Consider the following 23,689-nt stretch of genomic DNA (forward strand, 5'->3'; position numbering starts at 1 on the left):
GTGACTCAGTTATAGAGTGCTGAAAAAACTCACCCGCTAGGAAAACATCAACATTACCGCAGAAGAGGCTGTTCCCTTCTGGCAGGCTCCTTCTTGTGCAACATTAGCAACTGTAGACTTATCAAACGTGTTCTGGATATAGTGTAGGAAGAAATTACAGTATAACCGCTACTGCATTTGCGGAGGATGGTGGGATGTGAGGTGGCAAACACAGCTTGCGGGTGTTGTTTGGCTTTTTATCCACCCATTGACCACCCAACCCCATCACACAGAATGCTGTATAGGGCCTGCCAGTGTTGTTTTAAGCAGTCTTCTGAGAGTTAATTGCTTAATCGAGGGTGGGAAAGTGTTTTTGTGATAAAACAAATGCATTAACCAAGTCTGCCTTCAGCCACATGATTTCTAAGCCATATATCTGGGGTAGCATGAGGGAGGTGCTCTGGCACCACCAAGCATGTGCTGCGTGGGAGATGGAGGGCCTTCGTGGCATGCAGGGGGAGGCTGAGCAGAGTCCAGGGCTGTAGGAAAAAAGTAAAATGCTTCTGTGTATGTCGAGGTTTGTGTCTGTAAGCGTATGTGTGAATGAGAGAGTGTATGTTGTATGGGTGCGTGTGAATGAGTGTATGCATTTGCTGTATGGGTATGCGTGTGAATGAGTGCAAGTGAATGAGCGAGTGTATGCTGTACGGGTGCTTGTGTGTGTGAATGAGAGAGTGTATGTACACTGTATGGGTGAACAAGTGAATGAGCGATTGTATGCTGTATGAATGTACATGTGCTTGTGTTTGTGCCCGGCCGGTGGCCTCTGATTTGAGGGGCGGGGTTCATTTGCACAGCAACCAGTCTGGATATCTTTTTTTTTTTACTGTGGTATGGCATAGTTTATTGTGCATCAGTGGTAAAACAAACATAAGTGCTATTTTGTGGCTACATTGGCCTACATTGTTGAAGCCAGTCTGGATATATTTTCTTACTGTAGCATGGCATTTTGTACTCGGCATCAAAGGTAAATCAAACATGATGAGGGCGTTTTCATGGCTATACTGAATACTCTGGTGCAGCCAATCTGGTCATGTTTTCTTACTGTGACATGGCATTTTTACTTGGCATCAAAGGCAAAGCCAATACGATGAGCGCTCTTATTTCGGCCATACTGGCTTCAATGGCAAAGCCAGTCTGGACATGCTTTCTTTTTATGTGTGGAATGTTTACTGGCAAAGCCAACTGGAGTATATTTTTACGTTGGGGTATTGGCACCCTGTGATTGGGCCTCCAGGCCGCCCAGAAGGTACATTGCGAGGGTACAAACCCTGCAGGATTCCCCCATCCACTTTATTGCTGCATGCCACTGGCATGAGCTGAGTCACTGAGCCAGTGCAACCCGTATTTTGGTGCTTTTAACACACTTTGTTGTTTTAGGCGCTGTATGCACATTATCTCATTGCCCCCCAATCCCCTCTCCCCTCGCTTGATGTTTTCCCTTGGTTGCTCCTCTCCCATCCCCCGCTGCACACCACCCTGTACCCATCAAGGTACAGACCCTGTAGGATTCCCCCAGCCAATTGATTGCTGTGTGGCACAGGGACGAGCTGATTCGCTGGGCCAATGTGACCCGTATTTCATTTGCTTTGAACAAACTTAATTCTTTTAGGCCCTGTGTGCGCGTTTTCTCATCGTCTCCAACTACCCTCTCCCCTCACTTGGTGTTTTCCCTTGGTTCCTGCCTCCCTGCCCCACACCACCCTGTGATTGGGCCTTGTGACCTTACATCATGAACTGGAACACCTCTTCTGGAAGACTCCTAGGGCATCCTTAGCCGGGGCAGTTGGCAGAGGGACAAAAAGCAGAAGGCAGCTACAGAAGAAGCAGCTCCAGATCGTGTTTGCTCGTGGTCGCCTGTGGACCGTGTAGCATAGCCGTCAACCAGCAGCGACTGACAAGGTAAGCGTGGTCCGGGTAGGGGGCACAGCCATTACTGCTCCCCAGTAAACTGTCCCACCACTCTCATTACCTAATAGCTTGCAGTCTGATGCACGTAGCCCATGGTTCTATGTTAGCCGTATCTGGCATTTAGGGCAATTGTGTTAGTTATCCAGATCTGGCATTTAAGCCAATTGTGTTAGTTAGCCATATCTTGCATTTAGGACAATTGTGTTAGTCAGCCAAATCTGGCATTTAGGCCGATTGTGTTAGTTAGCCATATCTAGCATTTAGGCCATTTGTGTTAGTTAGCCATATCTCGCCCTCTAGACAAGCTTTTTTAGGAATCTAGAATCTAGGTTTTTGCATTTGCCGTTGTGATTGCAATTTAGGCATTTCTCCCTTTATCCAGGAATCTCGAATCTAGGTGTTAGAATTTGCTGTTGTATTTGCAAGTTAGGTGTTTCTCGCCTTATCCAGGAACTTAAGCATTGCCCCCTCCATCCAGCACCATGTTCCAACTCTGGGTGCTCCCCCACCTCTGCTGACTTCAGCTCTAGCCTCTCCCTAGCATTGCAGTTATGCTCCGAGTGAAACAACAACTTCAGAACTAGATCTTCGCATAGTAAGGGGCCACAACTTTAGGTTTTCCACCACCTCTACTGTGCTCAGAATCTAGGTGTTGCTTGGGGTAGCTAAGGTAGCCACAAAAGTAGAAAATTATAAATGTAGCCACAAACCCCCAACAGTCTAGTAACAAGAGAAGTGTAGTCTTCGCATAGACAGCATAAAGGATAAGGCCACCTAAGGCACGCACTCAGGAACCACCACCGCTCTGCCTCTTTGGATCCCCCCTCAACCCAATCCGCTAGCCAACAGACTGTAAAATCCCCCCACCATGCCCCTGACAATAACCACAAACCACTAAAACTGCAAAGAAACTAGAAAAGAGTTGCACGTGGTTGACAGCCCCTGCGACCCAAACACAATAACACAAACTCCATTGACTAGAAGAAGGACCAGAATATGCCATGACACAGAACGGGATGATGCGAGAGAAAACTGGGAGAAAGAATAAACCAAATGGAACCATAACATGCCAACACGCCAACTAACACAGACACAGCAATAGAACACACACCCATAAGCATGACAGAAAATAGAACAAACTCTAAAACAAGATATTATACTTAACACCATACCTCGTGACGACCCACCCATCAGAGCAACTTACGACCACCAACAATGCCAGACACTCCAGCAAGATGCCAGGACTGCATAGGAAATGAGCAGAAACATCCAGACGAAGAAATAAGGAAAACAGCATTGTCACTCCGTATATCACCAAACCTGTAGGGGACCGACAGCATCAGCAACGCGTTACAGAAGAGGAACCAAAAAATGAAGTCAGGAACCCAATACAAACCTTGCCGATCTATTCAATGACAAAACAAACCATACTGAACACAATCCACATCCTGAGAGTAATGAGGAAACTCGCCAACAAGACCACCATAAGAAGAAACCAAGAACAAAACAAGGCACTATAAATAAAAAAATGAACTGCAATCTAATCAACGCAATATCAGTGTCCAAACATGCTGCAGAGATCTATGATCTACTGTACGCTGGTGGAATTGACATCATATCCATCACAGAAACCTGGTTACTTGACAACTACAAAGTCACATTACACTACCCGATAACTTCAAATGCACAAAGGTAAACAGAAAAGGAAGAAGAGGAGGAGGACTTGCAGTAGCCTAAAAAGAACACCTGAAAATAAAACCAGTTGATCCGCTGAACATCAGAACTGTGAATCCCTCATCCTTCACCTGACAGCGGACTCAAAAACAGATCTCACATTCATACTCATCTATAGACCACCGACCTATGACGCTACCTTCGTAGATACCTTCACAGAAACCATCACAAACCTGGCCATCAAACATGATCAACTTCTAATTAATTGGGACTTCAACATATGGTTTGAAGAGGAGAATGCAAACTCACAAAATTCACTAATTAAGCAGCTCGAAAAAATTCAACTATGACAGATGGTGAAAGGAGCGACACACACAGCAGGACACACTCTCGACACAATCTTCGCCAACAAAAAACTGATCTCAACTGTGCCACCAATACAAATACTTTGGAGCGACCACATCATCATACCGTTCACAATCCAACTACCAACCAAAGCACCCAAACAACCCCAATGGTTCCCCTCTGTCTGAAAAAGGAAACTGGAATACCATTAAAAGCAGTAACTTAAAAGAACAACTGGAATCCTCAAAACCATTCAGCATAACCCTGCACAGAACTGACCTAGATGAAAAAGCAGACCTAATCCAAGTATGGATTGCCGAAATTATAGACATCATATCCCCAGAAAAACCCTTCATCCCATCATGAAAGAAAGCAGCGACAAGATGGTTTACACCTCAGCTCAATACAATGAAAAAACAAACAGGAAACTTGAACTAGAATGAAGGAAAAAGTACAACCAAGCCAAAAGAATAAATTATGAAAAACAAATCCGAGCATACAACTATGAAACTCTCAAAGCCAGAAAAAATACTACGACATCCAAATCACAAAAGTCACCAACACCCAGAAAGAACTATATTCAACATAGTAAATGATATGAGAAATCCCCCTGGATGCAATAACACACTGGTACCTTCACAAAAACGATGTGATGTTCTTGCAGACCACTTTAAAAATAAAATCACCAATATACATTGCATAATACAAAGTATACCAATGTACCAGACCGTGCACCATCCTCTACCTACCCTGGAACCACAAAACAAACTGCAAAGCTTCACGAAAAGGTCAAAAGAGAAATTCCTCAAACTGGTGAAACAAAGCAATAAAGCAGGCTCCCAATGGACCACTGCCAACCTGACATCTAGAATTTGATCCTTACACAGTGCACACCTTCAGGATACCACATAAAGCTCTTCAACCTACCACTCTCGCCAGGGAGAGTACTGCAGGCTTTCAAATCTGCATACATCAAACCACTCCTCAAGGATACAACGAGCGATGTGGAAGACCCCTCTAACTACAGACCAATATCAAACATCCCCTACCCGGCAAAATGATTAGAGACCTATGTCTATGAAGAAACACTGGAACATGTAGGAAACCACCAACTATTGCACCAAGCACAAGTCGGCTTCAGAGTCATGAGAGGGACAGAGACAGCACTTCTCTCTATTTGGGACGACCTAAAGACCAATGTAGACTCCGACACAAACTCAGCACTGATACTACTCAACTTCTCTGCAGAATTTGACACAGTCAGCCTCAACATCCTCGCCAAGAGACTGGAAGAAATAGGGATCACTGACACTGTGCTGCTCAGATTAAATCATTCTAGTCTGAAAGAATAGAAACCGTATGGATAAAACCATTGAAATCCACACAGCGGGAATCCACCTGTGGAGTACCACAAGGATCCTCCCTATCCCCACTCCTCTTCAACATTCACATAACCCGACTAATCATCCTCATCAAAAGATACAGCTTCACTTGCTACAACTACGCAGACAACACCCAAATCATCTAAAAAATCGAAGATGCACAAGAGGAGAACTCAACGCTAACAGGCTGTCTCAAAGAACTCTACGAATGGATGAACACTAACAGCTGCAAAGTCAACACGGGCAAAATGGAAATCATGATTATATCCAAAAACCGTGGAAGCAACAAGTACATCCCATGGCCCACAGAACTAGGAACAGCACCCACACCATCCAAAATTGTCAAAAACCTTGGAATCCTAATGGACAACAAGCTGACTATAGAACTGCAAGTAAACACGATAATCAAGAAATGCTTCTTGCACCTACACACAATCAAAAGGATTCTACCATTCCTCTCCTTCACTCACAAAACACTAGCCATCATCTCCCTCATCATGTCCAGGATAGACTACGCCAACAGCCTATACCTTGGAATGCCGGTGTACTTACTGAAGACACTGCAACACATACAGAACGCAGCTGCCAGACTTCTCAAACTCTCACGGAGGGACCACATCACTCCAGCGCTTAAGATGCTAGGTTGGCTGCCAGTCAAATAACAAATTACCTTCAAAACAATGTGCATAACATACAGAGAAATCTATGGCCAGGGAGCAGAATTCATACAAAAGAAAATCAGTGTTTACCAGCCGAACCAGAACACTCAGATCCAGTGACGACATCGACCTAAAACCTAAACCATACACGAGGAAAATCCTTGGTGGGTCAGTTTTCTCCTGCATTTCTGCTAAACTTTGGAACTCCCTCCCCAGAGAAATGTGAACCATCTAAAATTCAGAAGACTCCTAAAAACCTGGCTCTTCAACTCATAACGGGACGAAAACGAAAGAGCAACACCCACCCCCTACAGAATGAACACACACCCAGAAAAGACAGCAGACTAGAACAGACCATAGCGAAATGCAGGGAAGTAGAAAGGTCTCTGAAAGGAAACATTTAAACCCTCCAATAAAAGAATGTTCCAACTACCACTGCCCCTATGTGGGATAGGTTCATATCACTGACGACTTAGATATGACAAGCAAACTCCCCCTGTGCCAGGCGGCTGAGCCGCTGTGGTCTTATAGCAGACCAGACGAGGGCTCCAGAAAAAGGCTTTTTTATAGGAGACTTGCTTGAAGATGTTCAAAATGTTGAACAATCAGAACAATCGATCTTTCATGTATATCATGGTGGGCTGCTGGGAAAGAATTTGTGGCCTGGGCTGCGGCCCTCCCTAAGGAGTCTATAAACCTGGGCGCCTATTGAAACGATGTTTTCATCTTACTTTGGGCCTAATATTAAGGTCTCATGCCAAGAGGAACATGAAACACCCCAAGAAGGGCCCGAAGCAAAAGTTTGGAAAAGAAAGAAGTGCTTCAGCCTTAAATCGCTTGCCCTCTCTGCTCTGAAAGCAATGACGCAGCACGCGTGACCAGGCACCCTGCCATCTTGCTGACATAGTAATGGAAGCTGAGCTCCAGCGTCCAACGCGGACAAACAACCGTGGGAGCACGGCATATGGTTTCCTGAGTTTTGAGTTAGCCGTTGTTTGTGTTTCTCGAATCCACCTGGACACGTGATAGATAGAGCAGCAGCACACAAGTGTTCACTGTTAATGGACACTTGGGTAATAGTTCTGGGTGCATCCGGCGGTGCCAGAAATGGCGCAGCTCGAAAGGGCCCTTTAGGAAGTGCACAGTGTTCTTTCAACAAACAACTTGTAATTGAAAATAGAGCACCAGTACGGGAAAAGTAATGTAACTTACAATAGAGGCAGTGTGTATCATAATAACAATAATGTAAAAATGCTAATTCCTAAGACAATACAATCATCAGTTATGTAAAATTCATCAAGTGAAATTCATATTTATTTATTAATTTATGTATTACGTTTTAGTTGACAATTTGAACTTTTCGCAAAATTTGAAAAAACAATAGGTTATCGAAACGGAAAGAGAGCGAACAATGTGACCTGCACTTGAAGAATCAAATAAAACCTACACATAAAAACTAAGACAGAACCGATCATAAAATAAAATACTTGTACGGTGAATAGAGTCTAGTAAAAAAACATCCAAAAACATATGGGCATATATCCACCAAGAATCGTATGCCCCTAGAACATTTCCATAATGAGTAAATTCGAAATAAAAACATACAAAGAGGTGTGGGCGCGTGTCCATAGATTATCGTGTAACAATAAAACATAATATGAAAAGCGGCTATCGCATCTAACAGATAAAGGAACTTATCATAATTACAGGCATACATAGGTTAGGTCCAGCTCACAATAAACAACACTTAAAAAATCTTATCAGATGAGTTTTACATAGAATTTGCGCCTGGAGTGACCATCTGTCGTCTATGAGTTTGGGAGGTAGCTCCTTTCTCCGCCTAATGCCACTCTGGGCAACATCACCCCCAAACCACTAGGCTCTGCAACCCTCCATGGCAGGAACATGACCACAGATCCAACCAGTGAGGTCACACACTCATCCTGGGTGTCTAGGTGTAATCCTTGCTGGTGAACATTACCAAATTGTTGCAACTATTGTTAGAAGCCCATTGGAGGGGAGAAGGAGATCGAGGATGCCCCGGTAATTACATCTGCTGACATGGGGCTTAAGACCCAGCCCCCAGAATGCCCCTCAGCCCAGGTCTTCTTGCCCACAACCACCCGAGAAGTGAATGCCGCCCACCACAATCTGACAGCTTGGAGATCATGTACCACCATTTGAAAGCCAAGACAAGTGATTGCTGCGGGGTTCCAAACTCAAGGCAAACTATTTTCCTATTAGCAGGCCAGGGATCTACCCCTATGGACATGCTCTGCCCAAAAGGGGCAGAGACTGGGGCCCATAGCATTTGCGAAAGGGGGAGCTCGGCTAAGTACCATACCCAGGGAAGGCCTCTATGAGCCCCAGTATGCCTTAATGGAGTCCCCAAATTGACTGCTAATAAGCCAGAGCCAAGGGATGCCCTTCTTAATAAGTGTTTACATTGGCAGCGGTTTTGTTTGTTTGTTTATTTATTTTGTATAGCGCACCTGACCCAGAGGTATATGGGCGCTTGAGCATCAAGTTACAGGCATAGGTAGGAACATTTGTACAATTGTGCAATGTAAGTATAGTTACAACATCGGTTATGACAGCAGTTATAGTAGAATGAGTGACATACATACATACGGTGCTAGTTAATTGTTAAGTAACCAGGTGATGATCTTAGTTCTGAAAGGTTGAAATGTAGGGGTAGATTTGATGTCCGATGGGATAGTGTTCCATAATTGTGCAGCTAGAACTGGGAAACTGGATCCGCCGGCTCTTTTGAGGGAGTATTTGGGCACTGTCAGTTGTAGTGTATTAGAGGATCTGGTGGTTCTAATATTCTGTCTTAAGATGAATTTATCGGTTAAATAAGGTGGGGCCAGGTGGTTAAGAGCTTTGTAGGTGAGGCAGATAGTTTTTAGGTTTATTTTTTGTTGGATGGAGAGCCATTTGCATGTGATTCTAGTGGCTGAGATGTGTTCTCTTCTGGGAATATTAAGGGCGGCACGGAGTGCATTATTTTGTAGAACTTGTAGTTTGTTAACAACCGTTTTATTGGCACCTACATACAGGCTGTTGCAATAATCCAGTTTGGATTGTATAAGTGCTCTGGCTAGAGTAAGGCAATTGTTGGGGGATATCAGAGGTCTGCAGGCTCTGATTAGTTTCCCAGTGTAAGCAGTGGCTGAGGCGGTCATATTGATTTGTTTGGCGAGGTTGGTGTTAGTGTCGAGATAGAAACCAAGAGTTTTTACACTTTTGGCAGTGGGAATGGTGTTGCCGTCAATGATGAAACTAGAGTAGCTCGGGCTGAGATTCCGGATAGTGTTGGGTGAGCCGACAAGGAGCAGTTCGGTCTTGTCATCGTTCAGGCAGAGGCCATGTGTGGCCATCCATGCCTGAACGATGGAGAAGACTTCACCGATCCGGTTGGCGTCCGTGTTGTGGTTGCCTGATAAAGTGAGGAGTATCTGGGTGTCATCTGCGTAGTTAGTGTAGGTGACACCCAGATGGTCCAGTTTATCGAATAGGGGCTTAGTGAATATATTATACAAGGTGGGTGAAACACACGATCCTTGTGGGACACCGCAGGTAATGGGAATAGGGTCGGCTGCTGCAATGGGTGAGAAGACTCGCATGGTCCTATTGTCCAGGAAGGATTGGATCCATGTGACCGCCGAGTGGGAGAAGTGTGCTGCCGATGATAGGTGGTTGCACAGGATTTTGTGGTCAACCAGGTCAAAGGCAGCGGAAAGGTCGAGGAGAAGCAGGATAGCAGCCCTCCCTTTATCTTTGATTTCGTCTATCTGGCTCTTGAGATCAACAAGGGCCGTTTCCGTCCCATGTTGGGGACGAAAGCCAGATTGGCGAGTACCTAGTAATCGGTTAGTTTCAAGGTAATCCTGAATTTGTAAATAGGCCACTCTGTCAAGGATCTTTAGTAAGAATGGGACAGTGGTAATGGGTCTATAATTTGTGGGTATGTTAGGGTCGAGGGTCTGTTTTTTTAGCAAGGGTAGGACCCAGGATTGTTTCAGATTACTTGGGACCATATTGTTAGAAAAAGACAAGTTTATTAATTTGGTGATGAAGGGGGAGAGATCCCTGGCAGCATCCTTGATTATCTGTGCGGGGCAGCTATCCCCCTTGCAGTTCGAGGGTTTCAAGGATGCTATAATTTTTTGTACTTCAAGTGTGGTAACCTTTTTGAAGGTGAAGCCTGAACTAGAGGCGGTGAGTGGGGGATGGGTGGGTCTGGAGGAGGGGTCGTGAGTGAGCTGTTGCCGTTTGTTTTCAATTTTAGTTTGGAGCCCTGAGATTTTGTTGGCAAGGGCGTTCTGGATCCCTGTGCACCAAGGTTTATCCTTTGTGCAGGTATCTTCAGGAGGAGTGGGGTTTTCTAATTCCTTTAAGATGTTAAAGAGCTCTTTTGTGCTGGAGCCTGCCTGTGAAATCCTGGAATTAAGAGATTCTTTCTTAGCACGCGTGATCTCATTTTTGTAGTGGGTGGAGAAGTTGGTGAGGTTAGTTCTATTGTCTGCTGAAGGCACCGATTTCCATAGTGATTCCAGTTTGCTTTTTTGTAGTCGGAGAAGTTTGAGCTCTGGGGTGTACCATGTATTCAGGTGCGCTTTAGGTTTCCCTTTACGCATTTTTAGTGGGGCAATGGTGTCGATAGCTTTAGCCATGGAGTCATTATAGGCGTTGACCATCAAGTTTAAGTCAGTTGTGGTTGGTAGGGCGTTCAGAATGGGGGTCACCAGAGGCATTAAGGCTTCAGCTGTAATGTTGCTCTTTTTCCTAGTTTGGCAGGCCGGAGCAATAATAGGCTTTTTGTGCACTAAGTTGTTTATATTAATGTCAAGGGGGAGGAAGTGGTGATCCGTCCAGATGAGTTGTACAGGGTCCTTTAGGGTAATGTTGCAATTGAGGGCGGTAACCCAGTCAAGGATTCTGCCTTTCGAGTGGGTGGGTTTAGAGCAGAGTTGAAGGAGGCCATGCTCCTCTAATGCCGCGGCCAGGGCAGTGGCGGGGGAGTCATGAGGGTCATTAAACCCAAGATTGAAGTCTCCCAGTATAATTATTTGAGCTGAAGGTTTGGAGCTTTCGGCTACTAGGGAGGTGATGTCTTCCTCAAAAGAGCCAGGTGGGCCCGGGGGTCTGTAGATTATGTGTATAGTGATCGAACTCTTCGGGGAGGTTTGTAGTTTAACTGTGAGGTGTTCACATGATTTGAGTGGAGGAGAGGAGCCTAGTCTGACATCGAGTGAGGACTTGAAGATGAGGGCTACACCACCTCCTCGAGCGTTAGGTCTGTCTACTCTGAGGATAGTATAGTTGTCAGGGATGGCTAGGGTAAGGGATGGTTGCAAGTTTGTCTCTAGGGAAACTATGGCGGGTTGCTGCAGAATTCCAAGCAAGGGCACAAACCATTAAGACTCCATTAAGCTGGATTTTTGGGGCCGTAGGGTAGCTAATGGGGTGCTAGGGAGTAGTGTGTGGGTGGGTTGGTCTGCCACGAGTGGGATTTCAATAAGCCTGCACCCCCTGCCAGAATCTGATAACCCATTTGGAGAAGCCACAATCATCACTGGTGCAAACCTTATACTCCTATGGCAACAAAAAAACAAAATGGCGATAACTCAACAAACTTACACCTTCTTTCCTCTTTCCCATGTAGCACGGAAGCCTTCAGCCATGAAAGAGGAGGCAGGGAAGGTGCCACAAAACTGATGATTGTCGTGACCGATGGGGAATCCCACGACGGGGAGGAGCTCTCGCTTGCACTGGCCGAGTGCGAGAAGCGCCATATCACTCGATACGCCATTGCGGTAAGTGGGCAGAATTCACTCTCACTTTGCGCAAAGTAACCCTTACGAGCCGAGTATATAGCCATACCAATCAGACATACAGTTTACACAGAGGGAATCCCTGGGCCCGCCACCACACCCACCCGAACAACAATTGCAATCTCAGCAACTTTCTCCGGGAAGAACACGTCTTCCCAGATTGTGATTCTTTCATAATATGTATTTCTTTCTTAAGCACTGTGTAAAACATGCAATTTTCCCTACCTTGAGCGTCCGCTTGCAGATGGGCTTTGTGCAGGATCACACTAGAGTCCGCAGTGAAGGGACCCTTCAGGGGACGCAGTGAACGTTACCTTATTGGTAACAATCAGGATCATTCTTGCCCCTTAGGGAATTCCAGGTGGGCTGACACGACATACCCACAAGGGTGATTTTGTGGGTCAATGTGGGCGCTTCAATGGCAATGCATAGTTCAGTTGGGTGTTTTATTCAATGTTACTGGCCTACGGTGGGTTAAAATGCAGTTTTTCGCATATTTTCTCTTAACACGAACCCCCTGCTAACAGGCTGTTGCGAACGAAAGCGAATTGTGATTTGTGAATGTGAGTCATTTTTATGTTTATGACTTCAACCCTGGTAAAACTTTTGTTTGGCCAAAAGTACACTGTACATTGTATAAACACCATTGTAGGGTGTGAGTGTAACCCTTTTCTGCCAAACCAGTTTGTGACACGCTTTCTTGCTCTAACCTGCTGTCAGAAGGCCTCCATGTTGTCTTTGTGCACCTTGCTAGCTTTCAGGGGCAAGGCCTTCCCAAAACTGTGACTGTCGGCAGCTGAGCTGCAGGAGTCACGCTCCGGCACCACTGCACACGTCAGGAACCGGAAGCTCTTCCTCCTGGTCCCTGTTTACGTTGAGCGTGGGCACCGGAGGACTGGGGAACAGCTGACGAGGCAGCGTCATGTTGAGTCTAGAGAGAAACAGGTTAAGAAAAAAAAATGTTTTCTCTTTGTGTATTTATGTGTGTGAGGATTGTATGTATGTAAGGGGCGTGCATATGAAGGGGTCGTTTGTAGGTATGTATTATGCAAGGTGACTGTAACTGTGCACGTATGAATGAATTCAGTGTGAATGGGTGTGAGTGCGTGTGTGAATGAGAATGCAGTGTGAATGTTCTGATGGTCGTGATATGGACTGAGAGAGAAGTTGTATGGGCCCTCTGATGGTGAGTGAATATGTGTGTGTGTCAGGTGCATAGACATTTTCTTACAGGGGCATGGCATGTTTTACTGGCCTATTTGGGCAAAACAAAGACAACGTGTTGAGTGTTGCTACATGCAAGCAATGCTAGGGTGGGGCACACGTACTAAAATGTCTGCACAATTGGATATTTTCATACTGTAGAATGGCTTTATTTTATTTGCATTAAGGGTCTTGCATGGGGGAGCAGAGGGCAACCAGCAAGGACATGCTTTTTACGGTGGAATTACATTTTTTTTTACTAATGTCAAGGTCAAAGGCAACATGATGAGTGTTCTTACATGGTGTGGAAGGGCATTTGTGCAGACAGCAAGGATTTGTTTTTTTACTGTGGCATGGCATTTTTGATGGGTATTACGGGCAAATACAGCATAATGAGAGTTCTTATATGGGAGGAGGACCTTTGTTCAGCCAGCAAGTACGTGTTTTTGTACTGTGGCATACCTTTTTTACTGCTATTAAGGGCAAAGTCAACATGATAAGAGTTCTTACATAGGACAGGGGAGGGCAAGTGTGAAGCCAGCAAGGACATGTTTTCTAAATGTGGAATGATATTTTGTATTGGCGTTAAGTGGGGACACTGGCATACATGGGCAGAGCCAGCATGAACATGTTTTCTTATAGTATCCTTACTGGCATTACAGGCAAGCAAACATGAGTACATTCTTCGGTAGGAATTCTGGCAAATATAGGTGCACCAGCATGGACAATTATGGGCACAATCAGCATAAAAATGATTTTGACACTAGCAGAATACTGGCCTATAGCGGGCGAAGGCAACCTGGCACAGTGGGCTAAAATGTGATCCACGCATGAAAATTCTCGTGGGCAACTGGAAAATGCTCCTGTGCATTGTTAGCGACATGGCATCTACAGGAATTTTTGTCATGTCCTACCCTACAAAACAGATTCTAAACTGTGAGGCTGTTTTACCAAATTTTTCACAGGAAGTGTGCTGCAAAATGCACCATTTTAATTCCTTATTTTAAAAATGTTCCTGGGGGAGAACCCCCTGAACCTTCATTGGTTGATATGGGCTCCCTCGCTAAGTTTGGTCACTCCTGAATTCTTTATGTGGGGACGGAGAGAACAAGTCTCCTTCCCACTCTGGGCTTCCTGCCGAGTGGGCCTAATTACATTAGCTTTGGGCCCCACTTATAAAACAATCCTGGCTACGAAGGTGCTTGTGTCAATGTCTACCTCTTTTCTAGTTTACCTTAATGATATGTCCCACCTCCCAGGAGTTAATCTGTTATCCAGGTGGCAATTAGTGGCTCTTCTGCACTTTGCAGGTGACCTACTTACTGTCCTGCGATACTAGCAAAGTGCTGAAGGGTAAATGACCTAAAGTGCTAAAGTGGTGTGTTCACCATGTGAAGGGATTTTCTTTTCTTCTCCTCTTTTCCCTTTTGAGAGTAACAGCAAATAGCTGATAGGCTGCAGTAACATGTTGAAATAATCACGTTGCAGCCACTTGTTTGAGTTTAAGTTCACTTATTTTACAGATTGAGGATTCAAGATACATCAGAGAACATCCACAGGTCCATCCACCGCCATCAAGTTCCAGGTGCCAATTTTCGTACGTAGCACACTCGCCCCCAAACATTTCACATTAAAAGGCAGCCCATGCCAAACAGTCATCATCATCATCACTTGTGCAAGATTTGACCCAGCACAGACCCTTTCATTTAGTTATCCCAGGCATAACCAGCCAGGGGGACATGTCTGCCATCAGGGCCCACATATCTAGCCTGATATGTTCATTTTAAAGAGGCCAAAGCACAGCGACCAGTCACTTGAGGTCTTTTTTTGCCCTCTTTGACTGAAATTATATAGCCGCACCTCCTCCCCTATGTACACGTAAAAAACGACACAAGTGACGCAATTTGTGGGAAAATAATTGTCATAAGTTTACTGATGTTTAGTTAAAGTTATGAAAACCTTAATCTCGTGGGTTGCGCCCTTGAGGGCACAGAGCTTTACTCTCACTAAACTGTATTCCTTATAGTGCACTCCTCAATAGACGGCTATTCAGCTCGGCCCACGCTGCCAAACAACAACTTGTGAAAATGGATTGTTACCAAAGCAAGAGAGAAATGTGATGAATCAGCAAAGATTCCCCCAGAAAACCTGGTTTGTGACCTTTCTCATGTGGCAAGGGAAAGGCAGACACTTCCTGATCACGACATTGGGGGTGGTGTTCTGCAGAAGGATCACATGAGGGGGGAAGCATGTCAGGAAGAATGGGACACCCCCTTGTTTAACTTTCCTGAAGCCCAACTCTTCTAATGGCTTATTGTAAAGCAACAGAAATAAGAAAGCTTAATGTTCCATTAGGGACTTCAAGTGCCATAATTCCCTAAGTACTGGGACGAAGAAGAGGGCTGAAAAGGGACAATTTTGCAGGAGCAGGCAACTCATTAATGCAGATGACCCACTACTGAGGGAGACAGAAAAGCTTGAATGGGCCCTTCAAATGCAGGCCCTAGTAAAGCTGAAGTTGGAGTTGTTGAAGAAGAGCAAAGGAAGCAAGAAGCAGAAGCAGTGTGGTCCATGCTGGCAGCCCAGGCAGATGCTGGAGGAGAGAGAAGACGCCAGAACCACTGTTTGGCAGATATCAGCTGCCGGTCCTAGGAGGGTCTGTGTCTCCAGAAATCTGAAGTGCAGAGGTCACGAAGCGGGAAACGTGCAGGAGTGAAGCTTGCCTTCTGGTGACCTGATCTGCAGAGGCTGCACAGCGGGAAGCACGGAGGAGGCTGTCTCAGGTGGCCGGCGTGAACCCAAGGGCCTAGAGGCTGTCTGCAGTGGCAGACGTGCACCAGAGGGCCTCGGGAGCAAGAGAAGCGCAAATTGTAGGTGGCGTGGGCAAAGGCAGACAAACAGAAGCAGTTTTCCAGGTGGCGAGGAGCCAAAGCAGCAGAAGTCCTCTAAGCGTCAAAGGCAATGGAAGCGCACGTCTTACCCAGTGAGTACACAAGCTGGCAGTGACCCCTGAACGCTCTGTCCACGCTCGCATGTCTGAAGCAGGTGTTCGGCGAGTGAGCAACGCTTGAGTGGAAGTAAAAGTAGTACAGAGAACGGTTTTGAATACAGAACTATTGCAAAGGAACAGAAGCAGAGCTTGCGTGTGAGTGAATGTGGTTCCCAGGTTAATTGTGAATACAGAACTAGGAAAAAGCAGTAAAAAAACTATTATAACAAAATCAAATTACTGTAACCTTAAAAGTGTGAGTGTGAAAAACCCAACAACCAGAGGGAGCGACTTTGTTCCGAGTTAATGCCTACAAGCATTACCCAAGCCAAGAGAGACTGAAACCAAGGCAAATGCAATCTAGCCAATATTGCCAACAGCGGAAGGAGGCTAATGCAAGGTCTATAAGCTCTGAAATGTGTTGCCCATATTTTGTACAGCAGATGGTACAAGCTGGGATAAACCCACATTTCCAAAACCAAGGGAGAAGCAGGAAGAGACCGTATCCCTGCCAGTCCTTGGTTACTTGTGTAGTGGGGAAACAAGAGTGGGGAAAACGGCTGCCCTTCTGGGAAAAGATATCCAGAAGGAGAGGAGTATCTTTTTCAGAAGAGTATTAAAGAGCACCAATGTGAATCTTGCTTTCGCTGAAGAGTTGTTGACAGTTTTGAAGCTGCAATTTGTTAAATACTGTGATGCTGTTGCGAACCTCCTGTCAGTTGTTCTTAACCACAAAAGCACTCGTTGTGAAACGCTGTTCAGGCAGGGTATTATACCTTGATGGCAAACCTTTGAAGAAGTAGGCCTGGCATGGGAGTAAACCAGGTGTGAACCGAGATTATAGGCCTGGAATGGAAGTAGACCAGTTGGAAGTTGAAAGAGTGCTACAAGGTGGTTCTGACAGAGACAATTTAGGTTGTTTGTGGTGCTAAAGGAAGAGTGGTGTAGAGCTGTTACAAATAAGCTATATTTCTTTAGAAATTATAAGTGTGGCAAACATCATCCTGACCAAGACAATTATTGTTGCTATTGATGAACTGAGAACCTGGAAGAGGAAGAGCCTTATATCTTCTGTGTTGGAACTTTATGTTGACGAGTTGAAGTTGCATTGAACTGTGTTGAAACTTTGTTGCAAACCAGGATTACCTTGTGTTCTTTTCTTAAACTGTGAAGCAGAATCACGTTTAAACCTGCAGAAGAGGAGTTCACCCAGGTTATAAAGAGAGCTGTGGTTACATTGTGAATTTAATCATTATTGTTTTGAAATGCCATGCATTTCCTTGTTTATTTGCTATATGTGTAAGTGTGAGGGACAATGATCCATTGTTAGAGTGTTTCCTTTAGTTTATTTTTGGCGGGGAAATCCCCGTCAGGGTAGGGATAGTAAGGCGTTCATCCAACCTTTTTATATTTTTTATATAATAAAGTGGCATTTGTTGAGAAAACTTCACGTGGTCCGCCACACTTTTCTGACCCCTCACAGATGGCATAGCACCCAGGGATCATTGCCTGATTTGATGTGGGCTTTAAGCATTTTCCAAGCTACACTTGTTCAGTCTGGGTGCAGAATCCCCTCAAATACATTAAAGCGTAAAAACCAAACATGTTTAAAAGTTACAATTGTTAGTTGGTAGGACAGCTAAGCTGGTTGCATGTATCAACATGGAATCCTTTCAGCTGAAACCACCAGCAAGGTGGAGTAGATCCTATAGGCTTACAGAAGCCATCTTGCCATATAGTATATTCACTGTTTGCTGAATTCTAGCTGTGCATGCTGCCTAGGGCCAGAGCAAGACATTGGCTGTCTAGGCAGAGACACATGCCATCCCACTGATGGGGTCTTGGAGCCCCCACTTGTTGCCAGAATCTTGATGAGGAGTATGCCAGGGGTAGGATGTGTCCAGGACATGTGATTGCAGGGTGTGAACACCTGGTGGGTGAATTTGAATCAGAAAGACACTATACAGCTCCAGTTGGATACTAAATCTGTGCCTTCTCTCGAGACAGTTAATCTGTGTCACAAAACATCCCTTGCCCTCTTATAAACACTGTTTCTTTCCATTGTGTCTCCCTGTTTTACATTTTTTAGAAAATGCACATTTTCTTCACAATATGCATTTCAACATGTTCCATGCCTGTGTCAGACAATGGGCCTCATTACGACCCGGGCGGTAAGGGAATACCGGTACCGGTAAGGGCACTGGTGCCGGTAATCCCTTACCGCCCTATTCCGAGGTCACTTTGCGGGTCCTCCCTTAACGCCTGGTTTTACCAGGCATTAAGGACAGGACCCGCAAAGGGACTTTGGAGCTAATAACGGTACCGCAATTAGCAGTACCGTTATTAGCGCCTTCCCCATTCCAATTGAGCCCTATGCGGGCTCAAATGGGAATGGAAAAGGGCCATGGTGAATGAGGAATTACCGCCCGCGCTAACCTTGGAATGGGGCGGTAATTGCTCCATTCACCATGATGGAATCAGTAAGGTTTTGGAGGCAACTATGGCGCAAATAGCTCCATGGTTACCGCCTGGGTCGAAATGAGGCCCAATGACTAGAAGCAGGTAACTCTTTGAATTACTTTTGTTGTGTATCTTTAAGTCTTCAATTTAAAATTGCCAAACCCAGGGTGGTGCTCTTTTTGGTATGCACGTTTCTATGAAGATATATATATATATATATATATATATATATATATATATATATATATATATATATATATATATATATATATATATATATATGCCAAGTTGCTTTATTATGTGATTTGTGTGCCTTTCATGTCATCCTTATAAAGATTGGTGTTATTCTAGCTGTTGAAATACAAATATTACACACATGTGTACAAACTAGTCTAAGAGGATGTGTGGACAAGTTCAGTTACAGCTGGGCCCAAATACTGGCCTGCTACTTAGGCTGTGATGCTGGGCACCTTATTTACTCTCACTGTGACGTATGTGTCAAAATTTCAAGTTTGTAGAAGTGACCTAGTGCACAGAGGGGTCATTTTCGATGGCCCTGAATGGTAAACCAAGGTGTAAACATGTTTACGGGACGAGGAGTTTGTTTCGTCATTGGCCTTCAAGTTCTCCTTGCAAAACGTGTTCTTTGTACGCCTAAAATTTTGATGTAGGCATACAACAAATAGATTCCTTTGGAATCCGCCTGCTTTTAGAACCTGCTAGAAGCAGGCGGATTCACTACGAATCCATTGTTAATGTCGACTGCAAAGCTTTATTTGCACACAGCATTTGCATCCTTTACAAAGTGGTTTGTGTTCTTTGCTTTTTCACTTTGTTTTTCAAAAGTCCAAAATTGCATAACGGGGACCGAAAAGCACAGAAATGTTAATGATGGTGGTCCCCTGCATGCAATTAACATTTCTTATAAAATGATCCCCAGTGTATGCTATTCAGAAAAGCCAGAGTCATGCTTAAGTAGATAACAGTTTGGCTCCACAGATAATAATAATTAATATGTTGTATTGTGCTTTCTGGCCCTCATTGAGTTCTCTGTGGAGAAGGGCTCCCCGTGGCTTAGTGCCAAGTGTTGTAACAGTACCTCAAAGGTGATTAGGTTTACTAAGAGATCACAGGCGTGCTAGCGTCTATGTTAAAGTACTGCACTGCATTGATTGTAGTTTTGCTGGTCTTTTCAAGATATTGCTTTTATTGTTAACATGATTTGATGTGGAACACACATGGTATTGCCAGCTAAAATATTAGTAGCTGTGAACATTTACATAATGATAGGAAAGAAAAGAACTAGGCTAACTAGCCTTCGGTGTGGGCCGCACACCCGAGATTCCCACTAAGGGTTAAACAATTAAGCCCAGTCTCTATAAGCAATGTCAACAAACTTTGAGGTGCTTCAAATTATTTTATTTTCTCAAAAATTATTTGTGGCTTGAAAAAAACAATAATGATTGGTTACTTTTAAACAATTAGGCTGGTGCTGAAATTGGAGCAAACAATAACCCTTTGTCTAATGCATTTCGGAATGAATCCTTCTTCAGAGCCAGGTTTGTATACAAAATGTTTCTGTTGACATGTACCAATAGCAAAATCGTTATAATATCATTCAATTTAAAACCACATCAGTTGTCATCAAATTCAAAACAGGGCACCCACAGGTTAGAACAGACATTTAACATAAAACATAAAAGAGAAAAAGAGGAAGAGAAACACACTATTAACACATACAGTCTCAGTTATGTCAAACAGCATCTTGGACATGTTCTGCTGTTGTTCTAATGTCACACATCATTTCGATGATCTTATGTCAAGTCATAAAGTGCTGGCTGTTGCACTAAACACATATATATATATTTGACTCCAATTGGTTGGTTCTTAACTTCTAATATTAGCTCACTGAATTTGCAGTGTTTAATGTCCAGCTTAGCTGGCGAACGAATCCATTTAGTGATTCAAGTGCGTGCTCAGTGTTTTGGCCATGTATACTGATTATTCACCCCCTTCATCTTGTCAGTTTCACTGACCTGTCTGCCAAAATCATCCCTTCACGGGAATCGGAACTGAAATAGATTCAGCTTGCTTTTTTCTGAGATCTAAAAAAAACAGGTAAAAAGCACTGTAATTCATCCTCTACACCCGAGGTAGGCATACACTTTTGTAATTCATCCGCTAACCAAGCTCGTTCGCTAGCCGAGCTTGTTATGTTAATGTTATCATCTTACCTAAATGCGCGCGTGTCCTTTGTGAAAACACAGCGCTCTCAGTCCTGCTGCAGCATTCATCTGTCGCTCAAACCGCTGTGGCTGCCGGCCAACTCTGTGATTCTAAACGTTGTCATGGCAACGTTTAGGTACCAATATGGCCGCTCGCTCACATTGCGATGACCATGTTGATGTGGGCAATTTGCTCGCTTTGTTACCTTACACATGGTTAAACTCATAGCCTCCTATTACCATTATTTGATTTGAACTGAGGTGTAAACTCCTAGCATACTATTATCATTGTTGTGATCGAGATGTTGTATAGACGTACCTAATCCTCCATACCTATGATCTACATGGAACTCAACCATATCAATCATGGTAACTGGGTTTATAAACTTATGTTGAATGGTGATACTAGTATCTGTGGTAAAGGAAATGACCTTGTATATACATCCCATGCTAAATACTGATGCTAATCAGTGTTGAGTTAGTGGATAATGCTAATTTGATTACATGCCGTTCATTTGATAGCCTGAAGCAGCGGTGTGTGTATTAGTGCGCGTTGAAACTGAGTGTGGTTCTTTCAATTATGGCCGGACTATAGTGCTGTTTGCCCTGTCTTGTTGAGTGATTCAATAGAGTGTCACTGTGCGGGTGATATTGTCTTTCTGATATGTTATAAGTTCTTATGTTGCTATGTGTATGTTCTATATGTAACATGGCTATTGATTGTGAAAAAGAGGATTAGCTCTTCACCTGTGTCTGATGCCGTTCCTATCAAGTGCAGTAACGTGGACAGTACTACTAGTCTTGCTACATTGGTGTACTGAATCTTTACCCGTGTCCTTGAAAATACAAACCTTTACAGTACATTGAGCAAAAACACATGCGTTATAAACAACCAAAGCTTAATATCATAAGAAACAATTTAAATCAAACTCTTCATTCATTCCTCACGGGGATAGTGCTTCCAAGCAGTCGATCCAAAATGCTTCCCTTTGTTGCCTTCTTCTCTTTATGTCAATCTGAGAACTGCAGGTATCTATGGTCTCTAAGGCCTGAAATTTGATCTGCGAAATATTGTGTTTCTCTTCATTAAAGTGTCTTGCGACCACTGAATTAATGTTCTTATTGCGCATGCAAGATTTGTGCTCATTCATGCGAATTTGCAATTTCTGGCCTGTCTCTCATACATAATATAGTCCACAGGGGCAACATATGCAGTAAATGCAGTTCTCTGTGTTATAGTCGCATAGCATTTTATGGCATTTTTTCTCCAGTGTAAGGATGTAAAACAATTCCACCTTTTGTTATGTTATTGCAGTTGCTGCAGTTTAAGCAAGGGTGAGTACCCACCTTCTTTGACCTGCTTTTTTTTGGTTTGTCATCTCTAGTGTTCACAAGTAGATCTCTTAAGTTACTTGACCTCTGGTATGCAAACATTGGTGGCTCGGTAAACAAGCTTTTAGTTCTCTCATCACTGGTGAGTATTGACCAGTGCTTGTTAATGCATCTTTTAATCTGCATGCTCTGTGTGGAGAACTTTGACACATATACTAGTGATGGAGTTTGTGGTTTGGTCTTTGGAGTAAGAGTACTTGCTCTAGTCTTTGTGGCTACTTTTTCCATCGCTGCTTTCAGATCTTCATCTGGGTACCCACATTTTTCTAGTTTTCTACTCAATTTGGCCAGTTCTTGCTCAAATTCTCTCTGGTCACTGATGATTCTTTTCAGGCGTAACATTTGTCCATAAGGTAAGTTCTTTAGAGTGTTCTGTGGATGGAAGCTCATCCGATGCACCAAGTTGTTTCTGTCTGTGGGTTTGGTAAATAAAGAAGCCGTGATCTGTTGGTTGTATACATTGACATTGATGTCCAGATAGTGTATACCAGGATTTCTGAAGTAAATTGGATGCGTTGGTCTATCATGTTTATGTATGTTAGAAAATCGTCCAGTGACTCTCTTGTGTCTTGCCACATACCAAAAATGTCATCAATGTAGCAGACCCACAACTTCAATTTATTCTTCCATTCTATTTTGTTCAGAATATGGGTTGTTTCGAATCGATATATGAAAGCATTTGCATATGCTGGTGCCATTGTCGCACCCATGGCTGTGCCAGATGTTTGAATGTGATATTCATTCTTGTACTTAAAATACAAGTTTGTTGAGATAAAAATCAATAGTGATAAAATGAATTCTTTTACTGCTCCTATCTCTTCCTCTTGCAAAAGAAGCCACTCCACTGCTTCTTAACCCAAGTCGTGAGGAATGCTTGTATATACATTGGTCACATCAATCGTAAAGAGAATGTCTTTGTCAATTACCTGTATTTTCTCTAGGATGTTCAAGAAGTGTGTACTATCTTTCGCATATGTTTCTGTTTTTTGTATTAACGGTTGGAGAAAATAGTCAATGTATGTTCCAAGCGGTTGCAGGATTCCTCCTGTGGCAGCTACTATAGGCCTTCCGGGTGGATTTGGCAGGCCCTTGTGGATCTTTGGTAAGAGGTAAAAATGTGGGGTGTTTGGTTTTAAGGTTAGCAAAAATGCTTTTGTCTTTTTTGTAATCATTTCTCTCTCTTCTGCTTTTGTTAGTAGTATTTCTAAATTACTGCAGATCTCGTTTGTGGGATCATGATCCATTTTGGAATACACTGTATAGTCATCAAGTTGTCTCTTACATTCCCTTTCATAGTCATGTGTATTTCGTAGCATCAACGCTCCACCTTTGTCAGCTGGTCTTATTGTTATTTTACCATCAGAATATAGATTCTAAACTACTGCCATTTCTCCTCTACTGAGGTTCTTGTTTCTTGGTGCTCCATACTTTATTTTCTTAAGGTCTGTCATTGCCATTCTTTCGAAAATGTCTATTGCAGGTACACTGATGGGCGGTACAAATGTACTTTTGGGTTTGAATTCTACTAACTCAGATAGTTCGCGTTCGGTGCCTGTGTTTTCCATTTCTG

General features: G+C 43.8%; 1 protein-coding gene across 1 annotated transcript in view; it reads left to right on the plus strand.

The window, feature by feature from the left end:
• Window positions 1-23,689, plus strand: part of ITGA10 (integrin subunit alpha 10) — a 610,846-nt gene that overhangs the window by 344,879 nt on the left and 242,278 nt on the right. The window contains exon 8 of the mRNA XM_069652761.1: window positions 11,682-11,832. Coding sequence (XP_069508862.1) covers window positions 11,682-11,832 — 151 coding nt within the window. The remainder of the gene's footprint in view (window positions 1-11,681; window positions 11,833-23,689) is intronic.

This window comes from Ambystoma mexicanum, chromosome 1p (assembly GCF_040938575.1).
Source record: "Ambystoma mexicanum isolate Mex_15411 chromosome 1p, UKY_AmexF1_1, whole genome shotgun sequence".
NCBI classification, from domain to species: domain Eukaryota; kingdom Metazoa; phylum Chordata; class Amphibia; order Caudata; family Ambystomatidae; genus Ambystoma; species Ambystoma mexicanum.